The 16,521-nt window shown below is 39.1% G+C and overlaps 1 protein-coding gene across 24 annotated transcripts in view; it reads right to left on the bottom strand.

Annotated features, from left to right (window-relative positions):
• LOC138764999 (ankyrin repeat and SAM domain-containing protein 1A-like) overlaps positions 1 to 16,521 on the bottom strand; it is a 335,613-nt gene that overhangs the window by 301,675 nt on the left and 17,417 nt on the right. For 4 of the 24 annotated variants that reach the window (XM_069941574.1, XM_069941591.1, XM_069941593.1 and 1 more), the window contains exon 2: positions 8,860 to 8,909. The exons of the other annotated variants lie outside the window; for them this stretch is intronic. In XM_069941574.1, coding sequence (XP_069797675.1) covers positions 8,860 to 8,909 — 50 coding nt within the window. The remainder of the gene's footprint in view (positions 1 to 8,859; positions 8,910 to 16,521) is intronic. 24 annotated transcript variants of the gene reach the window in all.

Below are 16,521 nucleotides of genomic sequence, written 5' to 3'. Positions count from 1 at the left end.
AGCCAATGCCACCCTCCTGGTACACCCCAGACCAGAGACACCTACCATTCTGACAGTTGGTGCCTCCAGCACAGTGGTAGGAGGCATACTGGAACACCTCACTGAAGGCCAGTGGCAGCCCTTTGCCTTTTTCAGCAGGCACCTCTGCCCCCCCCCCCCACCCCCCAGAGCTCAAATACAGTGCTTTCGTCCAACAGCTATTGGCGATTTACCTGACAGTACGACATTTCTGTTACTTTCTGGAAGATCTGCAATTTTAAGATCTTCACTGATCACAAGCCACTGACCTTTGTCCTCCATAAGGTACTGGACCAGTGGTCAGTCCAACAACAGAGACACTTGTCTTGTGCGTCCAAATTTACCCGGACGTACAGGACATAGTGGGGAAAAGCAATGCAGTAACTGACACTCTGTCATGCCCCACGAGCGAATCAGTACATGCCCTGTCCCAGGGGGTTGACTATGTGGCCCTCACAGCAGCAGGACCCTAAGATCCCCAGGTAAAGGACAGTCATCTCTGGTCTCAGGGAAGAAGATGCCCCCATCAGCCCAGGTAACCTGACACTACTGGACAGTGTCTCCATCGGCAGCCCTCGCCCCATTGACCCAGCCGCATGGAGGCACCAGGTTTTCGAAGCCATACACAACCTGGCACATCCTGCGATCCAAGCCACAGTCAAGATGGTGGTCAGCAAGTTTGTCTGGCACAACCTCCTTAAGCAGGACAGCCAGTGGGCCAAGACCTGCATGAACTGCCAGTCCTCAAAGTGCACTCATACAAAGCCAACCATACAGAGTTTTGAAGCAGCATGGTGCACGTTCAGCCACGTACACATTGATATAGTAGTGGGGCTGCTACATAAATTGCCTTGGGTCCTGCTGGGGATTCGCACCAGGTGGAATGAAGACAGTGATGGTCTACGGCGCACCCTTAATCATTCCAGGGGGAGTTCCTGGCCCCAACAAACGCCTGAAAGAACTTGCAGCAATAACTGGAGTCCTGGTCCCACAACAACCCCAACCACACGGTCAGCCGTGTCCTCAACATCGGTGGCAAGAAGGAGATCTTTACTGTCGACTGCCTGAAACGAGCATATCTGGCCTGTGACCAGCTAGTCTCCACTCCTACCCCACGATGCAAGGGCAGTCCGCCCAAGTCATGGACAACGGCCCAATTGCCAGTTCAGAGGGAGGGGGATGTGTAGCGGCCTGCGCCGAGAGATGGGGACCAGCCCACAAAATGGCCAACGAACACGGCGACCTGCGTGTGACACCGGCTCTCGCCCAAGGTGACCTCCCATTCGGCAAGAAGACAGACAACTGTAGCAGGAATGCCGGCCAATCCCAGGTCGGCGCTCCGACAACACAGGGCCCTGACGTCAGCGCCTGGTGCCTATATAAAAGTGACGGCCAGTGCAATAAACTAGTCTCAACTTCAAGGCTTTGGTCTGCATATCATTCTTCTCCACACTTGAGTAGCACAAATGTTACAATACAAACATGGAGAAACTCAGCAGGTCACACAGCATCCCCAGAAAGTGAAGGGTAACCAATGTTTTGGGCTTGGGCCCTTCATCAGGTGCACACAAAAACAGGCAGGTGCCTGAATAAAAAGGTGGGATGGGGGGTTTGGGAGGAGAGGGCAGGAGGAGAGCAGAGGAAGGAAGGGGCAGAGTCCAGGTTAACAGATGTAGGTGGGAAGGTAGAAGAAAAAAAGCTGAGAAGTGATGGATGAAAGACAGTAGCACTTTGATATGAGAGTGAAGGGAAGGGAGTAGAGAGCTGGAGGAAACTGTCCACTGCACCCAGGCTTCTGCATTTGTTGCAAAACCTTGCATTCATGACAGTGAGCAATAGCAGCTGTGTGTTGTGACAGATTAAGTTATATTTTATATTGTATATAGATATGTTTTAAAGGTGATCAACTGTGGCAGGTTTTTTTTAAGTGTCGGTCACAAACACTTCACAACAGAGATTTCATTTAAAATGCTGTCGCTCTGCTCAAGCCAGACAGTCTTGGCTCCGAGTGCCTTTGCAAAAACTTTGAAGAATGCCTATAGAGACATCACAAGTAGGTGTTAATTGGACATGCTGTGGAGTAATGGATTATTGTTTTGGAAGGCCACAGATGAACGGACTCGGAAGATTGGGTCCGGTGCCGCAGTCTGTCTAAATGCAGTTTGCTGTTCTATGAGGACCAAGTTGTTTTGAGAGAGAGAGAGAGAGAGAGAGAGAGAGAGAGAGAGAGAGAGAGAGAGAGAGAGAGAGAGATTGTGAGTTCTTAGTTCAGCCTGTTCAAGCCCTTGTGGTCTCTACAAGAGGAGATGACTGGCATCTCACTTGAAATAAGGGAAACAAAAAGGAACTCTGTTATGACCTGAAAGAAAGAGGTCATCATCTGGAAAACCCTGAGGGGGCAAGTTTCTTTGGAAAGACACTGAAGTTGCTGTTCAGAAGGGATCAGTTTGCGTGTGTCCAATGAGCAACAAACCTCTCTCTGAAAACTGGCAAGAACCTTCTTGAGCAGTATCCATTTACCTTTCAAGCATCAAAGCCTGGTGAAGATTCATAAATGTTAAATTCTGTGCACAGTATAAGAATTACCTGATACTGGTGAACTTGGAGGATTGAGAAGTGAGATTGGACTGTGAATCCAAGAAATTTTCTGAACTTGCACACACATTCACTTCAAATTAGAAGGGGGTTAAGTTAATAGTAATAATTTAGAGTTTGATCCTGTTTTCATGTTTAAAGGCAATTAAAAGCAACTTTTGTTTAAGTAACCATTTGTTTTGGTGAATTTCTGTTGCTGCTGGGTTTTGAGGTCCTCTGGGCCTGTCACTGTGTGCACAATGCATTCCTTTTTTTTAGGGCATATTTAAAGAAGTTTTGGAAACAAATCTCAGAGTTTAAGGCAGACTCCATGGAAGCACAAGAAGTGGAATGGGTGGAAAGCACGCATCTAATTTACCCGATGCATGTGTGTAGCAGCACCGAAATGGCTAAGTAACTGATCTATACAATCTGCTGTCAGAATCTAAGTTGAAGGTTCATGCAAATCCCGCAGTTAGTCTGGTTCAGTCTAAAAGTGGCCAGACATGGGGTTTGAAACTGTAATAAAGTTGAAAGGGGTGTCAAAAGAACAGCTTAGTATTCTTATTTGTGTTTACTGGAAGCAAATGCCTCAGGGTTGGATGCTACACAAACAAAGTGATAACCCAAAGGCAATAACAAAGCAAGTTGTTGTTGACCTGAGAATTGACACCTTGCATGAATCTCATGAACTCAGTTAAGGTCATAGACTAGAAAAGTTAGTCAGTAATAAAACCATCAAGCATTTTAAATCACGATTGATGGTCACCATCAAGTTAATCACCTCTAAAAACCACTCCCCACTGAAAACTATCACACCAGCTCAATGCCAAATTAAAACAAACACACAGTAAAATAGGAACAATGCAACCCAGCCGTTTCAGCCATTTGGGTAATAAAAATTTGCCCTCAAAGAATTCATAATTACTGTCCAAAATTTTGATATGGCACAAAATTCTCTTACATCACCTGAGATAGAAAATTCTTTTCAATTTGCATTTCTTGAAGCTTGAGGAAGTGATGGATCTTCCCATTCCTGAAAATTTGCAATGAGAACTGTTTTCTGGGAAAGTAACCCTCTCCTGTAATGCAGGATTGCCAGCACCAGCCTTAAAATAGCTTAAGTTGTTACCAATATATTGTGAAGCATGAGCAAATCAAATATTGTCCATGGGTACGATGCAGTGATGCAATTGAACGTTTGGCCAAACAAGATTTCAGACATTCTCATTGATCAAGATAGCTTTCCGATTAAATCATACAGAATGTAAATTCCAGAGTACTTCTACATCATCAAATAGATATCAAACTAGTGAATACAATGTATTCCCCAAGGTAATTGTTTTTCCGTCCCGAGAGCAACAAGTCATTAGTGGGTCATTCAACACAACCAAAGCCAAAAACCAAGCCTGATCAGTGTCAAAACATAAAAATGCAGTTCAAAGTACAGAGATTGATGGAACTTCCAAGCTGAGGAAGCATTCACAATTTAGAATTGCTTCCTGAAGTGTGGCCCTGCAAATGCCAGCTGCAAATCTTACAACAATAGAGCATGCCTATTTAGACCATCTGGTGTGTTAAAACAAATTACTTACTGTTCATTAAAATTTCCCAATGACTTAACCACAGCCCAAATTCTGGACTGAACTCAGATCAACAAATAGACATTTAATTAATTTGTTGTTGAACACGTGCATCTCGCTGGGAATTACTCGGCTGAGCCAAACTGAACTTCAGTCCACATGCAAGAGCAGCAGCTAAACAACCTGGTTTTAAGGTGAAGTGGGCAGTGTGTTTTACATGGTGACAGCAGATGCAGCAGTATTGATTGTGACAACTTGTCAGATTGTTAAATTCTAAACACTTTAAAGAGATGGTATTGGGAAACAAAGAAATTAAGTGCAGTTGCCTCTCTCGAAATGTGAGCAAGACCAGAAAGGATAAATATACGCTTCTGAATGCTGCAGGCAGAAATTGCACTATTCAAAACTTGCCTCTTACCACCCAAAAATACTCAACACAACAATTTCCAAGGAGGCCATTCAGCCATCATATTTGTGCCTGACAACATGATAATTTAACAAAATTGATCAACAAGGCTTGTCAAAGACTATACTTTCTAAGGAGTTTTGGAATGTCACGAAAGACTTACGGAAAATTATACATGTGTGCCATGTTTGGTAGTCTTAACAATTCTCCCATTAATCCAGCCTTTTTTTTAAATCACTAAACATGACCACACTTCTGACATATCCAAATTCATGTACATAGCAAACAAAAAGTTCAACCAAGAACCCGTGATTCATCACTGGCCGTAAGTTTCCAATCACGAAAGCAACCCTCCAATATCAACCTGTCTTGTATTTTCAAGCGAACTCTGGTTCCAATTTGTCAACTTCCCTTGGAACTTGTGGTCTCTAACCTTTTGCGCCAGCCATGTACATGGAATCTTGTCAAAATCCTGAGTCCATGTACATTAACTACGCTGCCTTCTTGAATAAATTTTGTAAATCCTATTGGTCAAGTAGGATCTCCCACTGACAAAGCTGATGATCCCCGATCAATCCCTATCTTTTCAAATGTCTTTGTCTCGTCTACATTTTTCCCCACAACTTCCCCAATTACGCTATTAGACTCAAAGGTCTGCAATTACCTGGCTTATCCCTGCTTCTCTTCTTGAATACAGGTACCACATGTGCTGTCCTCTACTCAACCATCCCCAAAATTTTATCACTAAACATCCTTAGTCTCCAACAGCATCTGAGGATAGATCTCATCACCCCTGGGATTTATCTACCCTTATGTCCAATAAAAGATTAATACATCTTTTTTTAAAAATGTAAGCAAGCTCTGGAATATGCTGGCCCCCTACCTGAAATATTCAACTACTTGCTAGTCAGCATGCAGCAAAATCTCACTCAGCTCAATAGTTTCTAAATGTAGAAAGTCACTCAAGTGAGGAAAAATTGAGTAGGCTGGGCTTCTGTTCCATAAACAAGAGGAAAATTATCTCAGTGAATATTAGAGGAATTAAAGGATACTAGGACAAAAAAAGTGTTGGGCAAATGATCAACCATGATCTTGCTGACTATCAGAAAAAAACTTGATGGGCCAAATGGATTATCCCAGCTTTTATTTCTAATGCTCTTCTTTTTTTAAAATAAATGTTAGATTAGCCAATCTTGACTAATTTCAGAAAGTAGCTAATCAAATCCTCAGTTAAAAGATTAATTCTAGTTTTCAATGGCCCCCATCTTCATCATGCCTATGTAACAAAAAACCTGCACTTCATTCAGCCAAATCTCCAGTTCAGCTGGTTATCTCGCATACAAATGATTCCTGAAAATTTATATATTCAAAGGAAAATGTGCCATGCCAATTAAAAAAACAAGTTTAAAAGTTAGAAGTAAGCCAAATCAATTTTGAACAAAGTGAAAATGTAATGTGAAAAGAGAAATCACCTCATACCTACTTTTCCCCTTTACTGCTGAACCTCTCAATTAAAATGGCAGAGTTGCTATTTCTGTGCCAGGCCGAATATGATGTAATTTTAACAGACAGGCTCATACATAAAGTATTGAGAACTATTACAAGTTGATTCAGATGTATAATGTTGAGAATGTGTTCCAAGGCAACGAAAGAGCAGCAGCAAGTTTAGGACTTGCAAGATCACACAGAAATCCTGAACAAAGAATTTCTCAGCATGTATCAATTATTAACAAAACCTGTATTACTTCCTCACAGCAAACCATCTTAATTCTCAGCTGCTTCACCCATAAAATCCCTTCCACGCCACCTTGCATAAATGTTTCCACCCACCTCCAAAAGTGAGCAAATATTTACTGAAAAGTTTAATAGTTCTCATAATGTAACAAATTATTGGGTTGAAGTTATGGTGGGCTAAGCACTTTATCCATCATAACTGAAAACATTTTTGGCTGTCAGTTCAGGATTTTCAATTCACTACCATTAGTGCACACTGGAAGAAAACGCAGCACCCAAAGGAGTGAAATTATAATGCAAAATTGAAAACTTGTGTTACCCCAGCATCACCGAGTAGTTTTATTCTTGAGGTACACAGTGACTGGATAAGATGCCAACAATTTCTGAGTGCCTGAACTCAATTTCACTTGTAGTATTTCTGAATGAATGTGCATTGCCAACAGCTACTGTCCAGATTCAAAGATATTGCAATCAATTGGAAACTACTATCAATATCGCAATCCAGTCGGATTCTGCACGTAGCTTTCTCACATATTTCCCCAATAAATCAGTCTCCAATTTTGACATTCTTTTTAATGCAAGGGTGTGACAGATAATGCTACACAAAATTCCAGTGCGACACTGCACAAAGCAGGCAGACCCTCAAATACAAGCTTTGAACCAAAGGCTTTCAGAAGCATTACGACTTTTAGCTATTTAACCAAACAGGAATTGGAATTGAACTTAACCAAAATTTGTAGCTGTGGATTTTCAGTCATCAAGATTTTAAAAAATCATTGTATAGTCATAGAAAGTTACAGTTCAGTAAAGCAGTCACTTGGCCAGTTATTCCAATAACAGCCAAAACAATCGACATCAACTTCCCAGACCTTGGCACATGGTCATGTGCAATGTCCCATCAAGTACTTATCTAGATGCTGTGGAAATTTTTTTTAACCTCTGTCACCCTTTCAAGTACAGGTGGTTCCTGACTTATGACCATAATGGGGACAAAAAAATTGATTGTAACTTGGGTTGGTTCTAAGTTGGGGAATGGGGTCCTTGGGCTTGGGCTGCCGAAGGGAAATGGGGACTGGGATGTCGCCAGGAAATGGGGAGCAGGGACCACAGTATACAGTTTTTTCAATACAAAATACGTACTTCTACAGTAGTTTCAAATTTTTTTAAAATTTTGGTCGTACGTGCTGGTGGGCATAACTCTTGCGTCGGAAGTCAAGAACTAGCTGTACAGTAAAATCCCCTTTATGCAGAATCCAAGCAACCTCCAGGCTCAAACAACCAGCAAAAAATCTTGGAAAATAGTAAGTAAAAATTAATAAAAATTTAAAACTGGTGCTCCCAAGTGGTCAGTTTGCCAATCCATACAACACAATCTCAAGCAATCGGCAAATTCACTTATCTGGCATCTACCAATCCATAAAGGTGTCAGATATCTGCAGTTTTACTGTACTATGCTTTTATTACCCTTCCCCCACTACTGTTTTCTGAAAATGCTCAACACAAAATCCCCACTATTACTTTGACCAATGAGGCATTAAGCTCTTTGCCAAGGGAAAATAGTCTTTTCTGTTCATTTTATCCAATCCTGTCCACACTGTATATTCTCTAGCCTGGCAACACACATGTACACTGTGTTCTCTCAAATCTTTCAGTGGACTATAACTTACATATATTATCCATGAAAATGGACTGCATACTAACAAAATTAATGATTTGTACAGCTTTGGTATATTCAGCCAACTCTTGCAATGTTTGCCTTATCCCTTAACTACTTGCTCCATCTGCCTTCAGCAGAATCCTTCCAGTCGTCTCCAATTCTTCGAATACATTAATTATGCTTTCCAAAATGAACCTGCTCAGATTATTTCTGATTCAAATGAACTTGCAAATACCATAAAAAGCAATGGACTAAGGTACTGAGCCTGGCAGCACCCATGATAATACAAGTTATCCTTTATCTTTGTTTTTTGGCATTTAATTCAAATTTTCAACATTTCTCTTAAATCCCACAGGTTTTCTCCATCTTCATTACTTGCACAACCTTCATTTGATTTTTTTGAGTTTTTTTTTATATATATATATATAAAAGCAATAACAATCTACTTCAACAAACAAACAAATCCATGCTGACTATTCACGATTAATCTGTCTCGAATTGTTCATCAATGTTGGCCTTGGAACTTTTTTGTAAATACATGAATCAGGAAGTTTTATGGGAATTTACTTGTTAACCATTAAAAATGCTCCCATTAAAATCTGGAACATGAATAAATTACTAATATGATAATTTCATATTCCCAAGAAACCTGAGAAACCAGTGTTATTAAATTGAACCCACTTTTAGAGGATTAATTACTGGTTTTATTAACACCTCTGGCAGTCAATTCTTTGAACAGAGAATTCATTTGTCAAAAATCAGAATTTACTGTCATTAACAAGTCACAAAATTTGGTGTTTCTCAGGGCCGGAGGAAAAAAGTCAGAGCACGTGATGCTTGAAAGTAAACATTGACAAATGTGAGGGAAAAAAACGACAAGCCCGTACCATGGAAATGTTCTTTGTGTGCATTATAATGTCTTGCATGTCCAGGTGATCTATTGAAAGAGACAAACAAAATAAGCTATTTGTGGGGACAAAAAATGCTGCAAACTCACTCAGGAAGAGAAAACAAATGCAGAAGTCCCCATCCCTAAAAATACTACCATCTATTTATATATTTTTTTAAATCACTGGTTCACTTTGGTACCATGCCAACTTTCCTGAAAGAAAATGAAAAATATCTTGGTTTATATTTCAAAGAATATCAGGCAGTAGTTAGCACGAAGCTGTTACAGCGTCACTGTCTGTAAGGAGTTTGTATGTTTGCCGCATATCCAAACTCCAGGATTTTCTCTCACATTCCAAAGGCATAAAGGATTAGTCTGTTAATTGGTCACGTGGGTATAATTGGGCAGCACGGCCTTGCAGGACAGAAGGACCTGCTACCTTACTCTATCTTGACTTTAGCATCTTTTGAATCGGCCATTCAGAACAGCACCACCACCACCACCCCCCGAACCCTCCGGGGGCCAGTTCTCTTTTCACCTCACATAACATTTGGTATTTTATGTAGTTAGCATCTATAAGAGTTAAAGATATTTAACTGTCATATCAGGCATGAGCCCTTAAAAGATGAGTAAAAAGCAGACAGGCACCCGATTTAAAACGTTGCCAAGTAAAGAGAGGCAGGGGAAGAGCACATACCAACAGACGAAAGGTGTTAATTGGATACATATGGGAGAACAGGAGAGAGGAAAGGTGAGAATTTATTAGGAGAGGTGGAGAAGGATTTGACTTTGAGTGCAGGGAGAAAGGAGACAGTAGCCCTTTTTACACTGAAAAGCCACGTTATTGCTGTATACACAATCAGTCTCTGGAAGCCAGCTTCCTTGTTCATACAGAACTGAAGAAAAGCCAGGTCAGTGAGTCCTTTTACACAGCAAGCCAGCAAAAGAGGAAGGACGTGTCGCACAGCAGTGTCGGCATCCAGTGTGATGTAAAACCTATGCGCCAGGAAGTGACATTGCTCTGAACTCAAAATGGTGGAAGAACAGCGGATACATTTGCCAGTCATGTACATTTTGTGAAATCTTAGAATGCAAGCAAATCTGCGCATTGTAATCAACTTTATGAAGCATGCCATGTCACAATCGTGTGAACAACGTCCTCGTGCAATCAGAAAAAATATTCGAAGAGATTTTGAAAAGATACAGGGATATGTTTGAGGCAGAAAGGCACACAGATCTTACATGCCGTAAACTGAGATGTTTAGTTCTTCTGAATCAATTTTTGCTGGTATCTGAGAGAAGAATGTGGAGGAGAGACAACAGGGGCCCGTGCTCTGGGGTAATGTCCTGAACAACTTTATTGAAGATAAGTGGCAAAGTCACTTTCGTATGTCTCAAAACACTTTTGACTTTGTATTAGAACTCATTAAGCCTCACCTGAGGCACAAGACAACCAACTGGCGACAGCCTCTGGAACTTCTCCTTAGACTCGCTGTTGTTTTGTGATGGTATCCTACTCCATGTGAATATCGATCCATCAGTTGTATTTTTGGTGTTGGTCTCACCACAGTGTTGGTGTTGATACGCCATTGAGGAGAGCCCTTTCTAAATGTTTTGTTTAACTGCCAAATGATGCGCATCTCCACACAACACACAAGCCTACTACAATCTGAAAGGGTGGTACTCAATTGTTCTTTAAGCTGTTGTTGATCACAACTACTGGTTAGGATCTTGGTCTGAGTTACAATTATCTGTCTTTATCAGTGAATGTGTAATAGGTTTCATATGTCAATCTATACACTCATTCCTTTGTTTTTCCAGCTTTACAGATGTGTATAAAAGTTGGCCTGGCCACACGCATAATGCTCGAATTTTAGCGAACTCAGTCATTTACAGAAAGGCCAAAGGTCAAGGCAGATACCTCTTCCCAAGTCGTTTATATACCCCACTGCATTGTAATGTGTGTGTGGATCACACAATAAATTATGTTTTTATCATTATGTAACCAATAAGATGTAATGACAATGTATGTTTATCTAAAGGAATGGTTTGACTGACTCTCCTTTAAATAAAACTTGTGACAAGTTCAAGGGTTTGTTTCTATCCCATTATTTTAAAGCAGCCACTAGAAAACACCAGTTGAACTGATTGTTTGTGATTTCAGAGACTGCATAAGTTTTTATAAATCCACATTGCTCTGGCCCCAGAAATCCTATTCTTAGTCGTGATGAAGGGTTCAGACCCAAATATTGACTGACCATCTCAACCCATGTTGTGCATCCTCCAGCAATTCTGTGTCTGCTCACCATTCCAGCATTTGTCACTTTTGTGTTTCTCCACATCTCCCATTTACTTTGTGAATAACGCTTTTAATCCTCCTCTTGTCTGACATGGCTCCATTATTCAAGAATGATTGAGAGCTTCAGGTGAGCATACTCAGATGAGGTCTTTAATTCCAAGTCAATGTCACTGTAGTTGAATTTAGGGCTTGGGCATCTTTAGCAATCATGTTAAAATTAAGCAAAACTGATGAAATGCTGAATAAAATCAGAAGTATTCAGGAAAGTATGACAGGGAGTTGGAACTTGCTAGATAATGCGCATGTTATCCTATCACCTAGAGCAGTGGTTCCCAACCTTTTTACTTTCCACTCACATACCACTTTAAGTATTCCCTATGCCATAAGTGTTCTGTGATTAGTAAGGGATTGCTTAAGGTGGTATGTGAGTAGGAAGGGAAGGGTGAGAATCACTGCTTTAGACCCAATTATTACAGAAATATTTTGCTTGAGAAAAATTGTCATTGGTCCATTTCCTTTGGAGTTATGAAAATGTACAATAATGAATCAATTTGGAATGATTAAAACAGTGGTTTTCAAACTTTTTCTTTCCACCCACATACCACCTTAAGCAATCCCTTATTAATCACAGAACACTTATGGCATAGGGAATACTTACAGTGGTATGTGAGTGGAAAGAAAAAGGTTGGGAACCACTGACCTCGAGTAAAGGCAAAGAATTGCCCTTCAAAAACATTGACCCCCCCCCCCCCATGATTTAGTTTTGGGATAAGGCTAAATTATAAAGGTTCATGAAGTTGAATATTTATAAAAAATGCAATCTTTCATCATTTGCTCTGCTTTTAAGTGTCGAAAGCAAAGCTTCAAAGGAGTATCAACAAAATTTTATACTAAATTAACAATCATAACAGAAGACAAAATCTTTGTCAGGTGGAAGAAAAAGGAAGAGGTTCAGGTAAAAAGGGGAGGAAAAAAAATCACAAATTCAAGCCAAATTGTACATCGTATATGATCCAACTTGTCCAGTAGAATTTTTGAACTCTCAATACTTCGTGCTTCGTTTTCATGAAAAAGTGTACAAACATTATCAGATTCCAAAAAATATCCTACAGGCAATTTTCTGTCAGTGTTCTATACTTTAAAAAATGTTGTTCTATGTATTGTAATTCACATAACTATTTCCTCACTCGACATAGGATCTTATTTTCAGTATTTTCTGTTATATTTCACCACAGAAAAAGCTCTGTATTGTTTGGGTTAAAATCACTTTGCACAAGTTTAATCAAAGCAGTGATTATCTAGCCTTAACATTTCTGAACCAGAAATGTGCAAATATATGGAAAAAGGCAATGATTATTTAGAAACCAAAATGATATAGCAATTTCCAATATGACATTGTCAGTTGCCTTACAGCTTCAACATGAAGTCTACACAGCTTCAGGGCCATAAACATACATTTTACATAATTTTATGGAATAGTTCATCGACATCACTTTCATAATTCACAACCTATAACACAAATACATCATTGATTATGCAACTAAAACAATTTTATACCATGTTGTAGCACTCACCAATTCAGCATGGATTTAGAAACTGTCACCCATTTTCAGACTTATTCCATGATTGAAATAAAAGTCAATGAACAAAAACATTTTGAATGGTTCAGTTATCTATTTACTAAATGAGTTTTGTATGCACCTATATGAACTTGGAACAAATAACTTACTATTTTCCATTTTCACTGTTTCAAAATTATACACCAACTCCCATTAAAAATACTACTGTGGAAGTCATAAGCCCACTGATATGCTAGTTACAGTACAGGACCCTACAGAATATATTTCACCTTGACATTCTAACCATATTTTTCCAATATTTTACTGCATTCTAAACCAAAAAATGCAGACTACTATCAATACACACAGAGCTTCCTGTTGTATATATTTCCATCTGCCTCGAGTCAGTAATCTCTTGAGGAAACCAAGTTATTTTTAGACGTACTTTTTTCAGGAACCCGACCACTTGCATCTTTTCATATAACAAGAAACTGTACTCATTACTCTAAAGCAAATTCCCAAGATAGATTTCAAAATTAAAGCAAAGAAATTTTGCGCACCATCACAAAAATGCAAGAATTGTCTGACCCACACCATAGACAAAAAATCTCTAACTGCCCCAGATATTCCTCGAAGAAATTGGACATACGCACAGGGTTGCAAACAGTAATATCCATTGATTCTTCATTAAAACTCAGTCTAGACAAACATTGAATAATTGTTGCATTATTTCCTGAAAATTATATCATTTCTTGAAAACAAATATTACCTTGTATCAGAACTCAATTCTCAACTTGCCCAATTTGACAGAAGTTATCATTCTAAACAATTCTGCAGTCAATGACCAGAACTTAAAATTTAGCTTATGGATTTCCAAGTTACTGAAGGTGCCAAATGATAAAGGTAGTTTTATTATGGGAAACAGATGAAAACAGAAGCCCCTTTCACACTGGCACCTTCCAATAATTACCAGCCAATGCACCGGTTAAGGGTCCATAGTGAAAGCACCTTAATCGGCATGCAGACGTTAAATCACACCAGGAATAGATTGCCTAGGATGCATCATCCCCGGGGTCATCTGACACCTGCATGCCGATTCACCCAGTGTGAAAGGGACATGAACTATCCTGGAACAAAGTAGTGATGCATTGATGGCATGAAGGAAACAAAAGATTAAAAAGGTATAAACTTCTCTGAACTATCTAAACCTTTATAAATTTCTGAAGGACTGTGAGAAAGTCACAGCAGGAGAGAAAGAGAGAGCGATGGTGGACATACCCTCCCAGAATTCAGTGCAGCACAGAAACCCCTCTATGAGTGCTCCATGCATACAGCTCTTTCTCTTCTGTACAGAATTTTGGGAGGGCAGGTCCACATTGCTCATTCCCATGGTCTTTATAAATTGTCTGCTCTTACCACTACCACTTTCCCACACTTTATTTTTATATAAATTTATAAAAAATTATATAGGTCACCACAACAACAGGGGTTGAAGGGCATGTATTGTGTTTCACATTATGTTATAACAAGGCATGATTAATTTTGTTTAAATACAAGATCATAAAACATTGATCAGGATATAGGCCAGGTCCACCATTGCTCAATGTGTCACTCAGATGTCACCAGTGGAGGTTAGACTCCCCTATCCCTGGGGATGCCTTATAACTGAGTGTGAAAGAATGCAGAGAACCAATTAACAATGGACAAGAAAACAGCTTCTTTAACTGGTTCACTGAACGGTTTACTGGTTAGCCAGCATGGAAAGGGCTACTGATTCAAAAACTGATCGCTTCCTATCTATTTGACTACAACTCTTTTAGAATATAATTAAATTGATGGGGAATTGAAATTATTCCCATTAAAGAACATTATTTTTAAATTAATGGGTTTGTTGATGGTTTTTCACCTGCCTTTCTGAAATGATGTGGTAAGATGCCAGAAAATGTAATATAGAACAACAATGTACACATCAAGGTCATGGTTCTACTTTGTACAGATGCAGATAGCAGAACATTTCCCTCACTTGTGCATTTTATTTTTTTTAAAAACTACACAGTCGCTGCATTCCAGGAAATTATTGCAATTCCCGCTCTGATATTTTACTCCTAGTCCCCTAGTAAATTTCAAGGAAAACCTGCAGTCTAAAGTTAACTGCAGGCATTCCGTGAACAATGGGCTAATGAATAGCACGTATCAATGATGAACATTCCAAGTCCTGCCTCTTTAATTACCACACTTCCAGTATGCTGTCTAAACTCGCATAAAGAAACGGAGAGTTCAAGTTTTTTGTTGTTCATGAGTGAACAGTCAATGCTGAGAAAGTCATGAACAACAAAAAACAAAGTCATGCAAATTATACTTTAAAACATAACTTTTTTTATTGAACACTTCAACAAGCTATTTTGTTTTAAAATAGCATGCTTTCATCAATATAAGTAGATCACTGAGATAACATTTGCGCAATCACTAATTAATTCTCCCAGATACCAAATCAACAAGGCAACAATAAAGGCACATTTTGGCAAATACCAATATTTTACATGACAGAAACATGCATACAATTGGAAAACATTAAACATTTTAAATACACAAAAAAAGTAAATGAACATTTTAGCAACATTCAACAAAAGAGAATTCAATCAGAAGTGGCTTCTCTAGCTCATATGTTTTGGTCGTACCCTATGTTGGAGAGGTACTGGATAGATATTTTTAAGACTGTCAGCTATACTGGATATTAATTTGCAACCTAACCCATTAACTGCTATTTTTGGAACTATAGTTCCAGAAGTAGGACAAGTTCCCACTTCCACACATTGGGTTGTAGCCTCTTCTATCTTGTTGGCTAGAAGAGCTAGTTTATTTAAATGGAAAGATTCTAATCCACCTACTTTGACTCAATGGTTCTCTCAAATTGTGTTAAGTTTAAGTTTAGAGAAAGTTTGGAGTTGTACATTTGATACTTTTGTTAAATTTGAAGAGTTGGCAACCTTTTATAAATTATTTCCACATAACTTAGTATAATCATTTTCCCTTCTGGACTGTATGTATTTTTTCCTCTTTGTTGGCGAAAACTAGATGATTAATTTTTATTAATAAATTCTCAGGATAGGCTGCCCAGTCTTTTTTTTTCCCTCCGATTAGGTGTGGATTTATATCATTGAAAAATTTTTTTTGAAGATTTCAGTTTGAGGAGATAAGAATGTATTTGTTAATTGTGGAGTAATGTAATTACATTGAGGGATTTTTTTCTTCTTCATTATGTATTCCTATTCTCATGAATTGATTACATATAATATGATTAATATAAAGATTGAAAATGCAAGAAGAGAATTCACTAGGTTCACCACCTCAAAAAAGAAGAAATATCTTCCCATCTCAGTCCCAAATTGCTTATCTACTATTCCGAGACAGTGGTCCCACATTCATGGCATCCCCAGTTCATGAAGCATCCACTCAGCATTCCAACCTATCAAGTGCTTACAGAATTTTACACAATTTTTATATAATGGCCTCTCATTTTCTCAAATTTTAACGAACAGTCCTCTTACCCAGGAAGAGTCTGACAAATCTCTACTGAATTCCCTCTGCAGGATGCAAGCAAATACGTTAACATTCTAGAGACAACTTCACCTTGGTGCTTCTGTACCCTTGAAAATGAAGCCCTGCAAATCATTTGTCTGCTTAACTGCTTTGCTGTATATGCACGTTTGCTTTCGTTGACTGGTGTAGGTCAAACCTTTCCAGCTGTTATGATTAAAATAGCATTGCCTTTCTTTCCTGTCCAATTCACAGCTATTCACAG

Source organism: Narcine bancroftii, chromosome 5, assembly GCF_036971445.1.
Source record: "Narcine bancroftii isolate sNarBan1 chromosome 5, sNarBan1.hap1, whole genome shotgun sequence".
Taxonomy (NCBI): domain Eukaryota; kingdom Metazoa; phylum Chordata; class Chondrichthyes; order Torpediniformes; family Narcinidae; genus Narcine; species Narcine bancroftii.
This window is presented reverse-complemented; position numbering and strand designations above follow the sequence as displayed.